Consider the following 15,545-nt stretch of genomic DNA (forward strand, 5'->3'; position numbering starts at 1 on the left):
GTTTACTTCAATTTATTTTTGGATCTTTAAACTAGTATAGTTGGGAACCAATGGGGAGTTAGTCCACAACTAAACTACTTCTTGGCAAAATTAATTCAAGGATCAAATTTAGCCCATTTTTAGTGAGGTGTCAAACACGCCCTGGCCCTTTAGTCTATCTGACTTCAATATGCCATCAAATTTAACCGTTCTACCCTTCGAAACACATTTTTCGAGAAGTAACATGTAATAGCTGAATGGATATTAAAAAAGAATAGTAACCAAACTAAACTAAAATTTCAACCTATCAAATATTGGTCTATATTTTTACCCACCGCGGGTGATCCAAATGGTTGGAAGATTCCAATACGCCTCTCTCGCTGTTAGGTCCGATTCCAGACCGAGTTATCAAAGAAAATATTTGCCTAAATTTTTTTTAGGTCCGCCTTATTAAACGATCAACACAAGATAGGACCATACTCAAGTAGAAAATCCCACAAATTAACATCCTAATCATACTCCTACATCGATCCTATTTAAAAGAATATGTGATCAAATTAGAGGGAGCTAGAATTGGAACAAAGACTACAGTTATCCTCCTCTCCAGCTGGAGCTGAGGAGATGACATCGCTGTCGAAGTTGAGGTCTCTGGCTCCATTTCTGTCGAAGACGTACGATTTGGTCGAGGAATCGAGGGATTCTAACGACGTCGTATCGTGGAACGAGGAGGGATCGGGGTTCGTTGTTTGGTCGCCGGAGGAGTTTTCTCGGTTCGTGTTGCCTCGGTATTTCAAGCACTGCAACTTCTCTAGCTTCATTCGGCAGCTTAATACTTACGTATGTGGCTCTCAATATATATTTTGATGTTATTTCATGTAGATCGAATCTCTAAGTTTCAAGCATCCTGTTTGTTTCTAGTGTTTATCTTTCGAATTCATCAGCAAGGTTGGAGTCATGATTCATGAGTATATCATCTAGTTTTCTGGGAATTTTACTTTTTTTTTTGTCAAATTCATATTAATTAGACATTTGGAGAGACTATATTAATTCTTTGACGATAAATATATATAGCGGTTGTTTGCAGGCTAAATGGCACTCAAATACCATATACATTTCCTCAGCACTTTATAGCCTTAGTTGTTGTTTTTTTTTTTTATTACATGCCTTAACTTGTTTAAAATTGGCGCGTTATATCCTCTATCATGCAAACATGAAAATTTTCACCCGAAAATTCACTATAATGTTCACATGTTAATTTTAGAGTTTTTTTTAATCATTAGGATTTGTTAAATTTATTTATAACGCTTCCAAAATTCTAATTTTAATATATCTCAATTCTGTTTTAAAATTATAATTTGGATATATAGTGACGATAAATTCAACGGATTTAACCGTTAGAAATCTATTAAATTAGCATATGAACGTTATATGAAAACTTTTGGATGAAAATTTCCACGTTTGGATGGCGTAGGGTACCGCATCTTTTAAACTACTCATGGTGGGTGAGGTGGGTCCCCCCCTGTGTGGGTGTGTCGGTGGTGTGGTTGTTTGGGGTAGGACTGTTGCTCGTAAATGACCCTATAAATATAATTATTTACACCATGATTACATTTTGGATAACTTTTTATTTGTTAAGCAGAAGTTGCATGCTTCTTATATATAATAATGACCGGCTATATCAGGGATTCAAGAAGGCATCTCCCGATCGCTGGGAATTCCGACACGAGAAGTTTCAGAAAGGGAAAAGATGCTTGCTGTCAGATATTACCAGGAGAAGATGCAAACCCAGTGTTTTCCCCAGTTTTCTCAGAGCCAGGGAGAAGAAAAGCTCAGCAGCTGAGATTAATGAAAATGAGATGCTGGAGCAAAACAAGATGTTACAGAAGGAGAATGAAGAGTTACGGTCACAGATCGCATATTACGGAGAACTCGAGACAAGTTTGCAGAAACTGTTGTCACAATACGTTTGCTCTAGATGATGATGCTGATGAAAACGAAATGTTTTTATATTATTGAAAAAGGGGGGAAGATTTTTCCTCAAAGTTTAACACAACAATGGCATTCAAATTTTAAAGAGAAACATAATTTTTCAGGTTAATTTCACATGACACCCCCTGAACGTTGGGGCTTTTGTCCCCATGAATTTTGTTTGTCTCACATAACCGTATGACCTTCGAGATATCTCACAAAACGCCCCTTGAATTTTAACCTTCTCTCACTCAATCAACCCCGTTGCATATAATTTGCGAATAACTAAAATGTTTTTCAAAGAAAAATTTAAAACTTTGTCATTTGTCATTTACAAGCAACGTACCACTTCCCCTAAATTTTGGTTCTTTCTTCTCTATAGAAAACTTTGGGTCATTGCAAACTACACGTAGGGGGTTCCGATAAGAAAAGCTCAAAGTTCAGAAGGGCTTATGTGAGAGACCCAAAAATCAAGGGGGTTATGTGACATAATAAAGTTTTAGAAAGGTAAAGCGACGCCCTCCAAAGTACAGACGGCTTACGTGAAGCCAACCCTAATTTTTCTCTGGTCTGTGCAATGAAAACCACTAGTTTCCTGTTGCAGACAGCCCCATGTTTTTTTTGAAGATATAAAATTTCTCGCTGCAGTACTAATTTCAGAGCAAAAATTCAAAATTCTATAACTTTAAAAAGCTCTGTCGGAGGAAAAAGATGAGGCTGCATGTGAACGGAAGGAAAAACTACTGCAGAGGTCAAACTTTAGGGAGTGTTCAGCGAGCACCAAAAAACTGGGTCAAAATTAATCCTAACAATCAGTTCAGAATTGAATCAAGGGATAGTTTTATGGTATACATTAATCCTAACAACTGTGATAGTCATTTCTATTTACTAAAAAAAAAAGAGACAAATGGTATAATACTTAAATTGACGTAGAAACAAATAGTGAAACTTTCCCCGCCTTTTGATATGAATAAAAGATGCCAATTCGTTGTAATATATCTACAAACCTTTTTCTTAACAAATAGTGAAACACTTCCCCCTGCCTTTTGATATATCAACAAATCTTTTTCTTAACAACAAAAAATAAAAATAGAGAACATATTATGAAGTTATAAATCCAAATTTCAAAGAATCCCAAGAACTAAATCTGTTATTTTAACTTCACAACAATATTAACTCCTAATAGTAATATAAAGCACCAAAAAAAACTCCCAACAAGTGTAGATATTATCAACATATCAACATATAAACACTAGCATTACTTGTCAAAGCTTCACCAAATCAGTAATCTCCATAAAAAAAAATTATCAAAGAAGATTTAGACTTTAAGGAGAAACTTCTCGCATTACTTTCCTGCCAAGTATTTCAGACCATTGCGATCTGCACCCACAGTCCACCCAAACTTGACTGACCCAGAAACTTGTCCCCAATGCTAATACAGAAATCCAGATGGTTATCAATCTTCAAATTATATTTAGATGTTTCAAAGTTGGAGAAAGAAAATCTAAAATGGAATTTTAAAAAAAAGAGAGACAAAGAGGTGACACCCGCAAATTTATGAATAGCCGTCACAAAAAAGAATGTGAATGGCTTTATATAACGTTTAAATTGGCAAGAGATCTGTCCTTTCAAAGCTCAGCAAATCACTCCCTCTTCTTAATTCAAGTCCTTTCGAATCCCAGCAACTCCCTGGCTCTTAAATCAAGCATCTTCATATCCTCTATGTCTTTAACTCCCAAACCCCATTCCAAATATAAAAACTACTTAACCTTAGCTCCCCATCACCAATCTCCTCCTCCTCTTCCACTGATGCCATGGGTCGAGCACAACCCGAGCCCATATCAAAGAAGTAGGCTCTGTCTCAATGCCCACACTCATCACCGCAAAGAGTACCCAGAATTGCTTCCGCAGCCTCGAATTTGATGAGTGCAAAGGCTACTTCCAGGCCAAGGAGCGTCGCTCTGACGCGCGTGTGACTTTTCACCAATCACGCATTTCAATACAAGCATCAGAATGAGCTATTTAATCTCATGGTTTGATTTTTGTTTTATTTTGTTTTGTTAGATGCGATGTTAGTCGAGCGGTATTAGTAATAAACACTAATTTTGTTGGTAGTTCTTGTACAAAAGAATATATTATATGTTTCTTGTCCACTTTGAAAAAGTGTTGTCTAATGAAGCATTTTGCTTATTGCATTTCACCACAAGGAAAATAAAGAAAAGAAGAGGGAAAAAAACTACTCTTTTAATTAAATTATACCCTTCTATTACACAAAAATTCTTGATTATAAGTTTAAACCTTAAACATTTTTGTACAGCTCATCAATCCGTTTTATATATGGATTAGAACTATGACAAAATTTATTTTAATCTGTTTCTTAATGTGTATAAGATCCTTTTCATATGGACCGAAACCATATTCACTTCTTATCTGCTTTTAAAGGCGTATAGGATCCTTTTTATATGGAGCAAACTCAGCAAAGCCTCTAAGAATACACTATAAGGAATAGTATTCCTACCAAAACAAAGTCCTACACGGGTAAATCTAGATCGTACATGCTTTAGGATAATTACAAAAATGTCATTCACATGAGTCCTAGGATTTGTAGTTTACTATTAGGGTGTTTTTCTATCAATACCCCTAATATTCTATTTCTCCAACATCCCCACTATAACTTTTTCCACCTAACCCTAAAAATTTTAAGCGTATCATATAAACCCCCAATATTTTTTAAATTATTCCACTTGACTCCTAAGATTCCTAAAGTGTTTCAAATAATCCTAAAAAGGTTTTTAGGGAAACATTAGAAGGTTAAAGGGTTATTTAAGACACTTTGGAGTTTGGGGTCTTAAGTGGAAAAAGTTAAAGTATAGGGATTATGTGGTCATGTCATGCATTTTTATCGGGCCTTCCCTACAATATCTAAACTAAGAAATCCGGTTAGGCAATACCCATGCTCGTAGGAAGTCGGATCTACCCAATTTCATCAGTATTATTATAATTTTTGAATTTCCATGTGAATCAAGATTAAAGAAAGGAAGTTTCGAATCATTGATTTAGGACCATTGTTGACTCCTACTCAACAAAATATGGAGATGACAATTTGGAGTTTTAGGGGTTAAGTGGAAAAACAAAATAGTGAGGGTATTATGCGAAGCACCTAAAATTGTTAGGGGATTTTCTGAAATTTACCCTACTTTTTGTCTATTCTTAGATGTGTAACAATTAAGATTGCTCTTATCTTGTAATGTGCATTCCACTACCCAAATTTGCTTAATTCTACCAATTACTTGGTTCTTTGGGAAAAAAATCATTGAAATTTTATTTTTAGTTTCTATATGTTTCTATTTTTAATGTTTTCTCTATTTTCTACTTTCATGATATTACTTATTCATTTTAACTACTTGAATATTTTCTATTCATTCTGATTGAAATTAGAAAATAAATTCTTTATTTTCTTCAAATTTCAGCAAATAAAATTAGATCCGACCAACCTAACATAATGAGGTTGCTAACAAATACATAATATCAACATGTGGATGTTAATAATCGTTACAATGAATACTTAATATTAGTTCTAATAAAAAACATTCTTACCTCTTTCTAATGCTTTGCTTTACCCTTTCTATCTATTCCATCAGGCTGGTTAATTTATCACTTTTCTATCCACAAAAAGATTTCGGAATATTCGACAATTATATCCACGTGCAAAACACGTGCACTATACTAATATTAAGTATTCATTTTTATCGTCCAATTGATCCATAAATGTAATTTCATTAATCAAACACTGTGAATTTTTATCATCTATCTATATGTTTGCTACATGGTTTAAATTCAATAAATTTGTATCAAATCAATCCCTACAAAAAATAACAAATAAAAATAAATATAAATTTTTTACCACGTGCATTGCACGTGTAATCCAACTAGTATATATATATATATATGGGTATCCTTGTCATTGGAGGGGATTTCCTCATTGACGCCTATGTGGCACAATCTCCACAATCCTCATAAAGTAGGAGAGAGTGTGTGAGTTGGTAGGGATTTGTGCCTACTTTATGAGGATGGTGGGGATTGTGTCACATAGGCGACAAAGAGGGAAATTTCCTCCTATGACAAGGATACTCATTAATCACACACACACTCACACACACACACACACACACACACACACACATATATATATATACAGAATGAGACACATCACTACCAAGCACAAAATTTGTGCTTGGTACCAAGTATACCCATTTTTCTCATATATATATATATATATATATATATATATATATGAGAAAAATGGAGAAACTTAGTGCGAAGTTTCTAAATGGGTTTGGTAGTGATGTGGACTAATCTGGTCCACAAATATATACATCGGTTTATCCTTTTTCTTCGGATGTATATGTTGCCATCATGTAAAAATGTCCCTGCAATTGCAAGTGTGTGTATGATACCTAACAAATGCCATCCCGTGTACTAAAAACTCTGAACACTTCTTTAGCATATTACTTCATAGAATCTTCAGCAATTAAAAGATTGAAAATGGAAATAAACCTTCTACTATATCACAAGATTTATCAGAATAGTGATGGTACCTTTCTTATGCGTAGGAACAAGTATGTGAAGTAATACATTCACATAATTATCCCAACTCCTTCAGTCATTCTCCTAAAAAGGCAAATAGTGCAAAATAATAGGAATATTTCGCGACAAAATAATGTATAAATGTCAATATAATCAAAATATAGATTACTGTGGTTTTGCAGTCGTGCAAGACCAGATCAAGGAACAAAGGACGCAGTAAATTCTCAATAAATAGTAAACTAAAATTATGACCCTTTGTTTGCACAAAATTGAAGTACAGTCACTCACCTGTTAGAACAGATCATGTTACATTTACCATAGAGCCTACAACAGTATTAAAGTTCTCTTCTGCAGAAGAAAAGGCTTCTTTAGTTGGTTGAAGATTCATTTTTAACTGAGCGATTTCCGAATACTTTTTTGTTTTTTACCAAAATCACTGATGACCTCCTCGGCTCCTCCTTTTGTAGCGACAAAGATTTCATTCTAATTCCAATATAATCTTATCATGCGCAGCAATAATATTTACAAGTTGCTCTTTTTCATTAAGTTTCCTTCAAAAGTATCTTCACAATCGGTAATCCGCAGTTTTTAAATACTGGCAACTAAATTGGCAAAGGTCAGCACCAAACCAATAGCCATTCCTTCCGATACTTAACCTCATACTAGATGCCTATAACCAAAGCAATACCCAGGGAGTGAACCAGATTACATACTTCTTACAACTTATATTATGAGAGAAATATTCATTTTATGTACGTGAAATCTTACATTTTGATTAAATATACCTAATACTCCTTCATCTGTAGACATAGGTTAAAGAACTGTTCAAAACATGCTAAATCATGAAGGCCAATACTTGAACCACACCAGGTATAAAAAATACACATCAATTATTGCTGAACATGCATAATATTCAATACACTCAGATGCTTACCAATGATATTCATATGTAAGTACATAAACATATAGTGGATATTTGAATTGACATAGAACAAATAGGGAAAAGCCTTTTTTTCCCCTTTTCCTCTGTTATTGAATAATAGAGAAATCCAGAATCCTGATAGAATATGAGCAAAGATGCAGAGTCTAAGCAGACACCTCAACAATAACAAGCAAAAAGGAACTTGAAATTTTAATATCAATGGTGCATTTGAGTTTTAATGAAGACAAATCATTTCTCAAACAAATAGACTTTATCAATACACGACGATCAATCTACTGTCAGGAAACAGTATAATAAAAAAGAATTACTCCATATAGCAAAAATCTCTATTTTAACAAAAAAGAAAAAGAAAATAGAGAACATATCATGAAGTTATAAGTTCAAGTTTCAGAAAATCTCAAAAGCAAGAAAAAAATGTTCCAAGAAATAAAGATCATATTATCAACATATCCACATATCAACACTAGCATTACCTGTCAAAGCTTCACCAAGTTGGTAACTTCCATCCAACATTAAGAGGTTTTAAACTTTCGGATAAACCTCACACATTACTTTCCCACTAAATATTCCTAACGTATGGAAGTCTGGTTATCAATCTTGAAATTATAATTCAAGATCTTCCAATTTGGAGAACCTCTTACTGTGGATAAAATTTAATCAACAAATTCATTTACCACTCCCATCTTAATATGCACCAGATGGTGCATGTTTAACCCTCTATTAAAACTCCAAATAATTATTTCTTTAGTGTATTATTTCTTACTAACCTTCAGCAATTAAAAGATTGAAGATGGTCATAAATATTTTACTATATGTCATAAGATTATCAGAATAGTGATGGTACCTTTCTTATGCATAACAAGAGGTATGTGAAACATTCACATAATTATCCCAACTCCTTCAGTCATTTTCCTAAAAGGAAAATACTGAAAATAATAGGAATATTTCATGACTAATGCATAAATATCAACATGATCAGAATTCAATCACTATGGTAATGCAGGCATGGAAGACCAGATCAAGGAACAAATAATGCAGTATTTCTCAGAAAACTGTGCCCTAAAAATTAATGACTTGATGATAACATATACTATATTTCCACAAAATTGAAGTGAAGTCACCTGTTTGAATAAGATCATGTTACATTTACCATGGATCGCGCAACAGCATTAAAGTTCTCTTCTGCAGAAGAAAAGGCTTCTTCAGTTGCTTGCAGATTCATTTTTAACTGAACAATCTCAGAATCCTTTTTGTTCCTCCCTGAAATCATTGACGACCTTCTCTCTTTGTAGCGATAGAGATTTTCTTCCAAGTCCAATATGATTTTATCATGTGCAGCAATAAATTCTTCAAGTTGATCTTTCTCATCCTCTGCCTCTAGTATTTTCTCTTTCAAAGACACTTTTTTGCCCTGAGAATGACTAACATTACTTCGTATCTGTAGTAACTTCTCAAGGCAAGATCGTGCAAACTGAATATTGAATCCATGTGACTCCAAGGAAATAAGGACCTTCAATTTTTCTTCAAAAATATCTTCAGAATCGGTAATCCGCAGCTTCTGAATACTAGAAACTAAATTGGCAAAGGTCACCATCAAACCAATAGCCATTCCCTCGCGATACTCTACCTCATACTGCTTCAAAGGATGAAAATGTGGCTGTTGTGGAGTTGTGTGAAATACTTCCATTGACTCGACAGTTTCCCACATTGCAGACTCCTTCACAAAAGGCAATGCCACTGAGCTATGCGGTGACATACTACATATGGGATAAACATCAAGTCTCCCCTCTGCCTCAGTTATAGCTTTTTCTGAGGGCAATCCACTTGAAGTTAGATGATCATGAAAATGAATATCTTCCCTCAGATGTGCAGGATCATTTGAAGTCTTCTCCATCTCAATAACAATCTTCTCCATCAAAGACTCACTAGAAGTGAAGTCACCGTGATCAGGAACATGCTCTTCTCTAGAAAGTGATGAAGCATTAGGGCTGTGGTCAGCGGGTGTTCTAACATCCATCTCACCAGACACCTTTTCAGACAATGATGTTTGATCGCAAGCATTTGATGTTTGATCGCAAGCATTTGATGTTTGATCGCAAGCATTATACTCCTTGAGAAGTGATAGTCCATCGGGTGTATGATCAGCCAGCGATCTCTCCATCTCCACTGCTTCCTTTGATCCATTCGGAATAAGATCATCATGATTGTGAACATCATCTTCATCAAAAGGAAAAGCTTGCCTTGGTTCTTCAGCATCACATTCAGCAATTCTACTGTTGAAAGATTTCAATTTTGACAAATCCTGGGTAGTTGAGTCCTTGAGCAAATTGGCAACTACATTGGAAGAATCTAGTTGGTGTGACTCAGGAGAGTGTTCCATGATGTCTTCTTGCATGTTGTACAAACAAATATTTGTATCATTAGCAGATTTTTTCCCTGCACAGAAATAAGGGCATCAGAACAATTACTTGTATTCTCGAAGATTAACAAGCTCTGTATAATGCAGACATACCCTCCCTATTGGCACTCAGCGGGCAATTCTTGGATAGTTCAACAAACTCCCTCCTATCTTCACGTCCCACTATCTCTTCCCCTTCTTCTGGTTGTGTGGATCCCATTCCTAAACTTTTCAGAAATAGGTTTCATCTATAAGAATTGGCGGTCATGTTTAAAGTAACAATAACGCATAATGTGACACTCACTTCACAATAATATAAAACAAAAAACAAGTAATACATAACATAGGTTACATGTCTTATTATTTATTTAAATAATTACCAAATATAAATATTCATAACGATTTTAATAAATATAATCATCACAATTTTCAAATATAACAATTATCAAATATACAATGTCAATTTTTCGACCACAATAAGTTATAGATGCTTAACAACCAATTGGAAAGTAGCAGTTCAAGTTTTAAACAAAACATTTTTAAAAAGCTACTCTTACGCAGTTAGGCCTCTACAATAAATTGTATCAGAACAATGTAACGTATACTGAAATGCATGTTATATTGAAATAGCATACACTACATTGAAAGTATATATTACATTGAAAGTACATACTTTAATATAATAATGTAGAGCTATGTCGTAACTTGACTATTTCAAAAGCTTATGCAACGTTTAAGGTTTGTTAGGTCGCATAACGCAAAATAACAATTAACAAGTTACATAACAAGTTTTTATCAACCAAGCTGTGCACTAGATCTGAAATTACAACACTATTTGTATATGGGATCTTTTTCTTTGGAGGTCAGCTCTCTTATAGCACTTACCTTTCTTGCTAGTAATCTTTTTCTTTGGAGGTCTGCCTACCCTACGTTTCTTCATCTTGTCTTGCTGCTCCACATCCTAAGAGAAAGGAAGAAAGAAGAAGAAACGATTTATGTCATGGTAACCATATAAACTCACTTGGTTCTAAACAAGGGGGCAAAAAAAGAAGAATATACATTTAATCATCAAAAAATGGTGATAAGTGGTAATGACTTACAATAACATCAGGAGTTTTTCTTTTGCAATCTGCAGACTGTAACACAAGCTCGTCTCTCTTCATCTTCGTATTTCTCTCCATCTTTGTATTCTTTGTCTTAACATGCCTGGCTTTATGGCTTCCCCAGCCTGCAATTAGAGAACAGCCAAAATTAGCTTCCCATGACTTATGCTTTGACGCATAACCGAAGCAATTAGATGAGCCTTCAACATTGTTTGCTGATTCATCACCACTCATTTTGGATATGTCTTGCTCATGAATCAGTTCCATCGATTTTTTTCCAATTTTCCAGTGAGATGGTATCTCAGTATCTCCTGGAGTAGGCCCAGCAGAGGATCTTTTTCCTACCACTCTTTTGGTTTTAGTACAACAATTCTTCAATATGCTATCAACCGATCGCATCCGTTCTTCCGATGATTTTCCTTTCTTTGGGTTATTGCAAGGCTGAGAAGACTTAATTCTTTCTTTAAAGCTGGACCCCTTGATCTTTTTATCCTTCAAATGCATGGCAGCAATTCTCTCGGTAGTTTTATACCTATTAATGCGGGAAAGCATCGCAATAGAAAGAGTAGAATGTTTCCGGGTGCGAGATCTTTCTATGCATCTATGAGCAACTGACTTGGTTTCATCTATCACCTTCAGGTGCTCTTCTGGCATTATTCCTTCCTTCACCTTCTTGCAAGTTTGAGATGTCTCAATACCACCTTCAACTGTAGGCTCCTTAGACTTCTTTGCCTTCAGGTGTTCCTCTGGTCCTTTCCTCAACTTCTTGAAAGTTTGAGATGTCTCGATTCCACCTTCAGCTGTGGGCTCTCCAGGCTTCTTGGCCTTCAAATCCAAAACAGCAGATCTCCCAGCAACTTCGCCACCATTATCACTAAAAGTTGGCATTGAAATTGGTAAATTGGATAGTTCGACAAAACGGGATTTCTGTCTTCGACTATATGTTCTTGTTTCATGGAGATTATATGTTCTTGTTTCCCCTGAAGATGGTCGTTTGCTACTCTTCTCCTGCAATATAGAACCAACAAGGAAACCAAGGACCGGTTATGAGTAAAATAAAGATTACCTAAGATAAGATGCACACAATCTACATATAATCTACATACTATGCCTGTGAGTGTGCACTTGAACATTTTGATTGTAAGAAAATAAAGTGTCCAGTCTATGAGTTTGAAACAGCACAATTGATGAGCATTGATTATATCCATTTTAATAATCACATTTTGATGAACGCATGTAATAGTAGTAGTAGTAATTCTAACGAACCAGAAAAAGAATGCACGGCTGCAGTAACTTCTTCAGACTTATACATGAAATCAGAAACAACTCCTATCTCATCTTACAAAGATCCCCTAAATACTCAAGATGCAAAAAACAGAAGGGGAAGAAAAAGAGCTAGTCCAATTTATGTGATACCCGAGAAATGCGAACCCAGCGACCGTTTGTCCAATCAAAGTGAGGCCTTATTGCAGTCCAGTCAAGCTCAATCTCCTCCTCCCAGTGCTTGGGTTTAAAAACGTATCTCGACCCACACAGAAGCTTTGAGACCACTCCAGCTACCCATCCACCCTTACGAAATGCTTCGACTTCTTCCAAGATATCGACAAAATTATCAAACACTGTTTGAGGGGGAGGGGAGGGCCTTATATACTGCAGATCAACAATCTCCTTTAGGGGCATTCCATTACTGCCACTACTATCTATTCTTAGATTCTCGTATTCCACCAAGAAAAAGCCTGCCCCTATCACTTTCAAGACAGTCCCAACATACCAAGACGCTCCATAGTTCTCTTTGTCCCTGCTTACTTCTATCCGACTTCCCACATCAAACATAACATTCTTTTCTTCTACCTACAGGAAAAATTTAAGAAAAAGAAATATTTTTAAGCCAAGCACATGGAAGTAGTCAGATCAAAGTCTGATGATGATTTCTCAATGAGAATGACTTAGTTCAAGCAAAAAAGGCACAAGGAAGTTTACAAGCTCTACGCTGAGAGAGAAAGAATATATCAATAAGAAAGTCGACAACTTGATATGTTAAATTTTTAATTTGATGAAAAGGCAGAAGGTAACATTATTCCCCAACATGAAATACTTTAAAGTTTAGTTTCTTCAACCACTTTGTTGCCACGTTTTTGAGATATTGGTCCCCAAATTTCACGTATTTTGAAATAAGTCCCCCAAATCTTGATATATGAAATAGGTCCCCTGAAAATCATTAGTTATCTCAAATGAGTGTGTTACTGTTTTCCATTGGGAATTAACTCAGGTATGATTAATACCGATTTAGTTTCTTAACCCACATTAGTTAAGAACATGTTATAGAGGGAATTAGTTGTTTGGGTTTTATGGTTTAAAACCACTCCCTCCCTCCCTCTCTTCATTATTCTCTCCTCTACTCTAATAAGTTATATTTGTCACTCTCTCTTTAGTGCTCATGGAGCATCGGTTTAGTGTAGAAGAGAGTGGATTTGGAGGTGAAGTTCTGGTGCTCGATGATGGTGTTGGAGACAAAATGGAAGCCCTAATACAGAATGAGTTGATCATCTTTATGGATTATTTATTTGAAGGTTGGAGGAGTTGAAGAAGAGGACATTATAATTGTCCCCCATAAGATTAGCATCAATGTTAGCAGCTGCATTGATTAACGAAGATACTACATTTGTGGTGTGATTGGAGAGGAGTAATGTGTGTGCGTGGGTTTTTTATTTTTTATTTTTTTGGGTGGGTGGTGGGTGGTGGTGGTGGGGGGGGCAAGACGGCGGGGAAGGACCGAAAATACAGATAATGCATAACGGAATAAGATAACGCCATTGGTTAATGAAGACACATATTTTCCATGATATCAAAGATTGAGGGGACTTATTTCAAATACATAAGATTTGGGAGACCACTTAAAAAATCTTTGTTAATTCATGTTAAAAGTCCCTTCCTACTAGACCGAAAATATGAAGTTGTGGTGAAGGTTGATGTTTGCAATTTTACACTTAACCCCCCCCCGCCCCGCGGGAGAAGTTCAGCACCTTTTATGGCCTAAAATCTGGACTCATGTTGATGCTACAGTCTCTTCTGTTTCTAAATCTACTTTCTGTTTCTGAATCTACTATAATGTTTTTGAATCTACTTTAAATACCTAGCCACTGAGATTTGAACCGGGGTTGCTCTATTACCATGTTAAAAGGTCCCTTGCGCTAGACCAAACCTCCAAAGTTGTGGTGGGATTTAAGAGCTATATTTTATACTCTGGTGAATTCAATATGATCAAATCATAATACCATGTTAAAAGGTCCTTCCACTAGACCAAAACTTCGAAGCTGTGTTGAAGGTTGATGGTTATAATTGTATACTCTTTAAGTATTCCGTATGTAAAATCATAAAACCCATCCCTAAAAACATACAAACGGGTACTCTCTTGTAAACTAACCTAAGCAACAAAACATATCCAAATTTAGTTCCTTCTACCGTTTGCGCGAATCGATATCTTTCTCGCAAATTTGCAACACACACAACATCCAAATTAGAAACAACACCAATATATCTCGATATTCAAAATCAGCGACTAAAATCGACAAAGTTCACTTACTTCCTGATCTTTGACGGCAACCCAATTCCCCTTAACCCACTCCCGCAGCTCCCTCAACTCCTTCCCCTTAAACTCAAACTCCTCCCTCGAGCTCGGGAAGGAAACCCTAAACACCCCTCGCTTCCCCTTCACCACTTCGCTCACAACCCCCCTCCACCACCCATCGTTGTGAAACGCCTCGACGAGCTGGTGGCCTCGAACCCCGCCGCGCCGGCCGAGGCGGCGGGGCGAGGCCGGACGAAGTGCAGTAAACGGTGTCCACGAGGGGGTTTCCCGCGACATCGTCGGAGCGAGGGCGTCGTAGGAGACGGTGTACGGCGGTATTTGGGGAGGGGTTTGATGACCTCGGCCTCGAACCAGGCGCCTCTGAATCCGTCCTCGTTGGATCGGACCTCGACTTTGGATCCCGCGGGAAAAGATGAGGAGACCATTTAGGGTTTTCTATTTTTGGGGAGCGAGGGATTTCGGGAGGGAAAGCTCAAAAATGGGGATTTTTTGGTTGGGGAGGAGAGGGGGTGTGGTCACCGCCGGGAGTGTGAATAACGTAAATTGAGTTGGAGGCTGTCTGAACGGTGCAGGGAGCGGTGTCCGGATCCCGGGAGGTCACGTGAGTGGTGAGTGGGATGGTGGTATGTGAATTGGGTAGGTTGCAAGTAAACCCAAACCCGGATAAATCGCACTTAGAAGCCCTGTAGCTTTACGAATCTTACCTCTATTTTCAAATCAGTCGAATAAATTCCTCCAAAGCATTTAACTATTACAGATAAATATCTCAAATTTTTAAAATATTATATTTTGGTGCACTCTTGTTTACCAAATGTTGCACATAAATACCTGCAGTTCGAAATGGTCTCATTTAAATGCCCTAAAGTTTCTAAAAGTTACACTTTAGTACCCTATGTTATGTGGTATTCTTGAGTAAGTAAATGAACTATGTTCTTTTTAACTTTGGCCATCTATCTGCAATGTTTAAATATTATGGGG

At 36.4% G+C, this 15,545-nt stretch overlaps 2 protein-coding genes across 4 annotated transcripts; one reads left to right on the top strand and one right to left on the bottom strand.

The window, feature by feature from the left end:
- On the top strand, nucleotides 525–2,015 carry LOC109826099 (heat stress transcription factor B-2a-like). The gene is made up of 2 exons (XM_020393065.1): nucleotides 525–816; nucleotides 1,662–2,015. Exons 1-2 carry the CDS (start codon nucleotides 601–603, stop codon nucleotides 1,956–1,958), a joined length of 513 nt encoding a protein of 170 aa, XP_020248654.1. The 5' UTR covers nucleotides 525–600; the 3' UTR covers nucleotides 1,959–2,015.
- Nucleotides 8,501–14,971, bottom strand: LOC109825193. 3 transcript variants are annotated; one of them, XM_020391972.1, is made up of 7 exons: nucleotides 14,562–14,971; nucleotides 12,395–12,829; nucleotides 11,206–11,986; nucleotides 10,976–11,103; nucleotides 10,761–10,836; nucleotides 9,990–10,097; nucleotides 8,501–9,913 (listed from the first exon to the last, which is right to left on the bottom strand). In XM_020391972.1, the coding sequence occupies exons 1-7, from the start codon at nucleotides 14,841–14,843 to the stop codon at nucleotides 8,613–8,615; spliced, it is 3,111 nt and encodes a 1,036-aa protein (XP_020247561.1). In that variant the 5' UTR covers nucleotides 14,844–14,971; the 3' UTR covers nucleotides 8,501–8,612. The 3 variants fall into 3 exon arrangements, with proteins under 3 accessions (XP_020247561.1, XP_020247560.1, XP_020247562.1); XM_020391971.1 differs by having other exon boundaries at nucleotides 10,976–11,986; XM_020391973.1 differs by lacking the exon at nucleotides 12,395–12,829 and having other exon boundaries at nucleotides 10,976–11,986.

This window comes from Asparagus officinalis, chromosome 10 (genome assembly GCF_001876935.1).
Source record: "Asparagus officinalis chromosome 10, Aspof.V1, whole genome shotgun sequence".
Classification (NCBI taxonomy): domain Eukaryota; kingdom Viridiplantae; phylum Streptophyta; class Magnoliopsida; order Asparagales; family Asparagaceae; genus Asparagus; species Asparagus officinalis.

Bases quoted from the DNA above. Each gene is read 5' to 3' on its own strand.
- LOC109826099 (XM_020393065.1), top strand. From the start codon at position 601: ATGACATCGCTGTCGAAGTTGAGGTCTCTGGCTCCATTTCTGTCGAAG. The intron at 817-1,661 runs GTATGTGGCTCT...CGGCTATATCAG, and splicing joins TTCGGCAGCTTAATACTTAC to GGATTCAAGAAGGCATCTCC.
- LOC109825193 (XM_020391971.1), bottom strand. From the start codon at position 14,843: ATGTCGCGGGAAACCCCCTCGTGGACACCGTTTACTGCACTTCGTCCG. The intron at 12,830-14,561 runs GTAAGTGAACTT...TTTTTCCTGTAG, and splicing joins TTGCCGTCAAAGATCAGGAA to GTAGAAGAAAAGAATGTTAT. The intron at 10,098-10,760 runs GTAAGTGCTATA...TGAAAAGTTTAG, and splicing joins AAAGATTACTAGCAAGAAAG to GAATGGGATCCACACAACCA.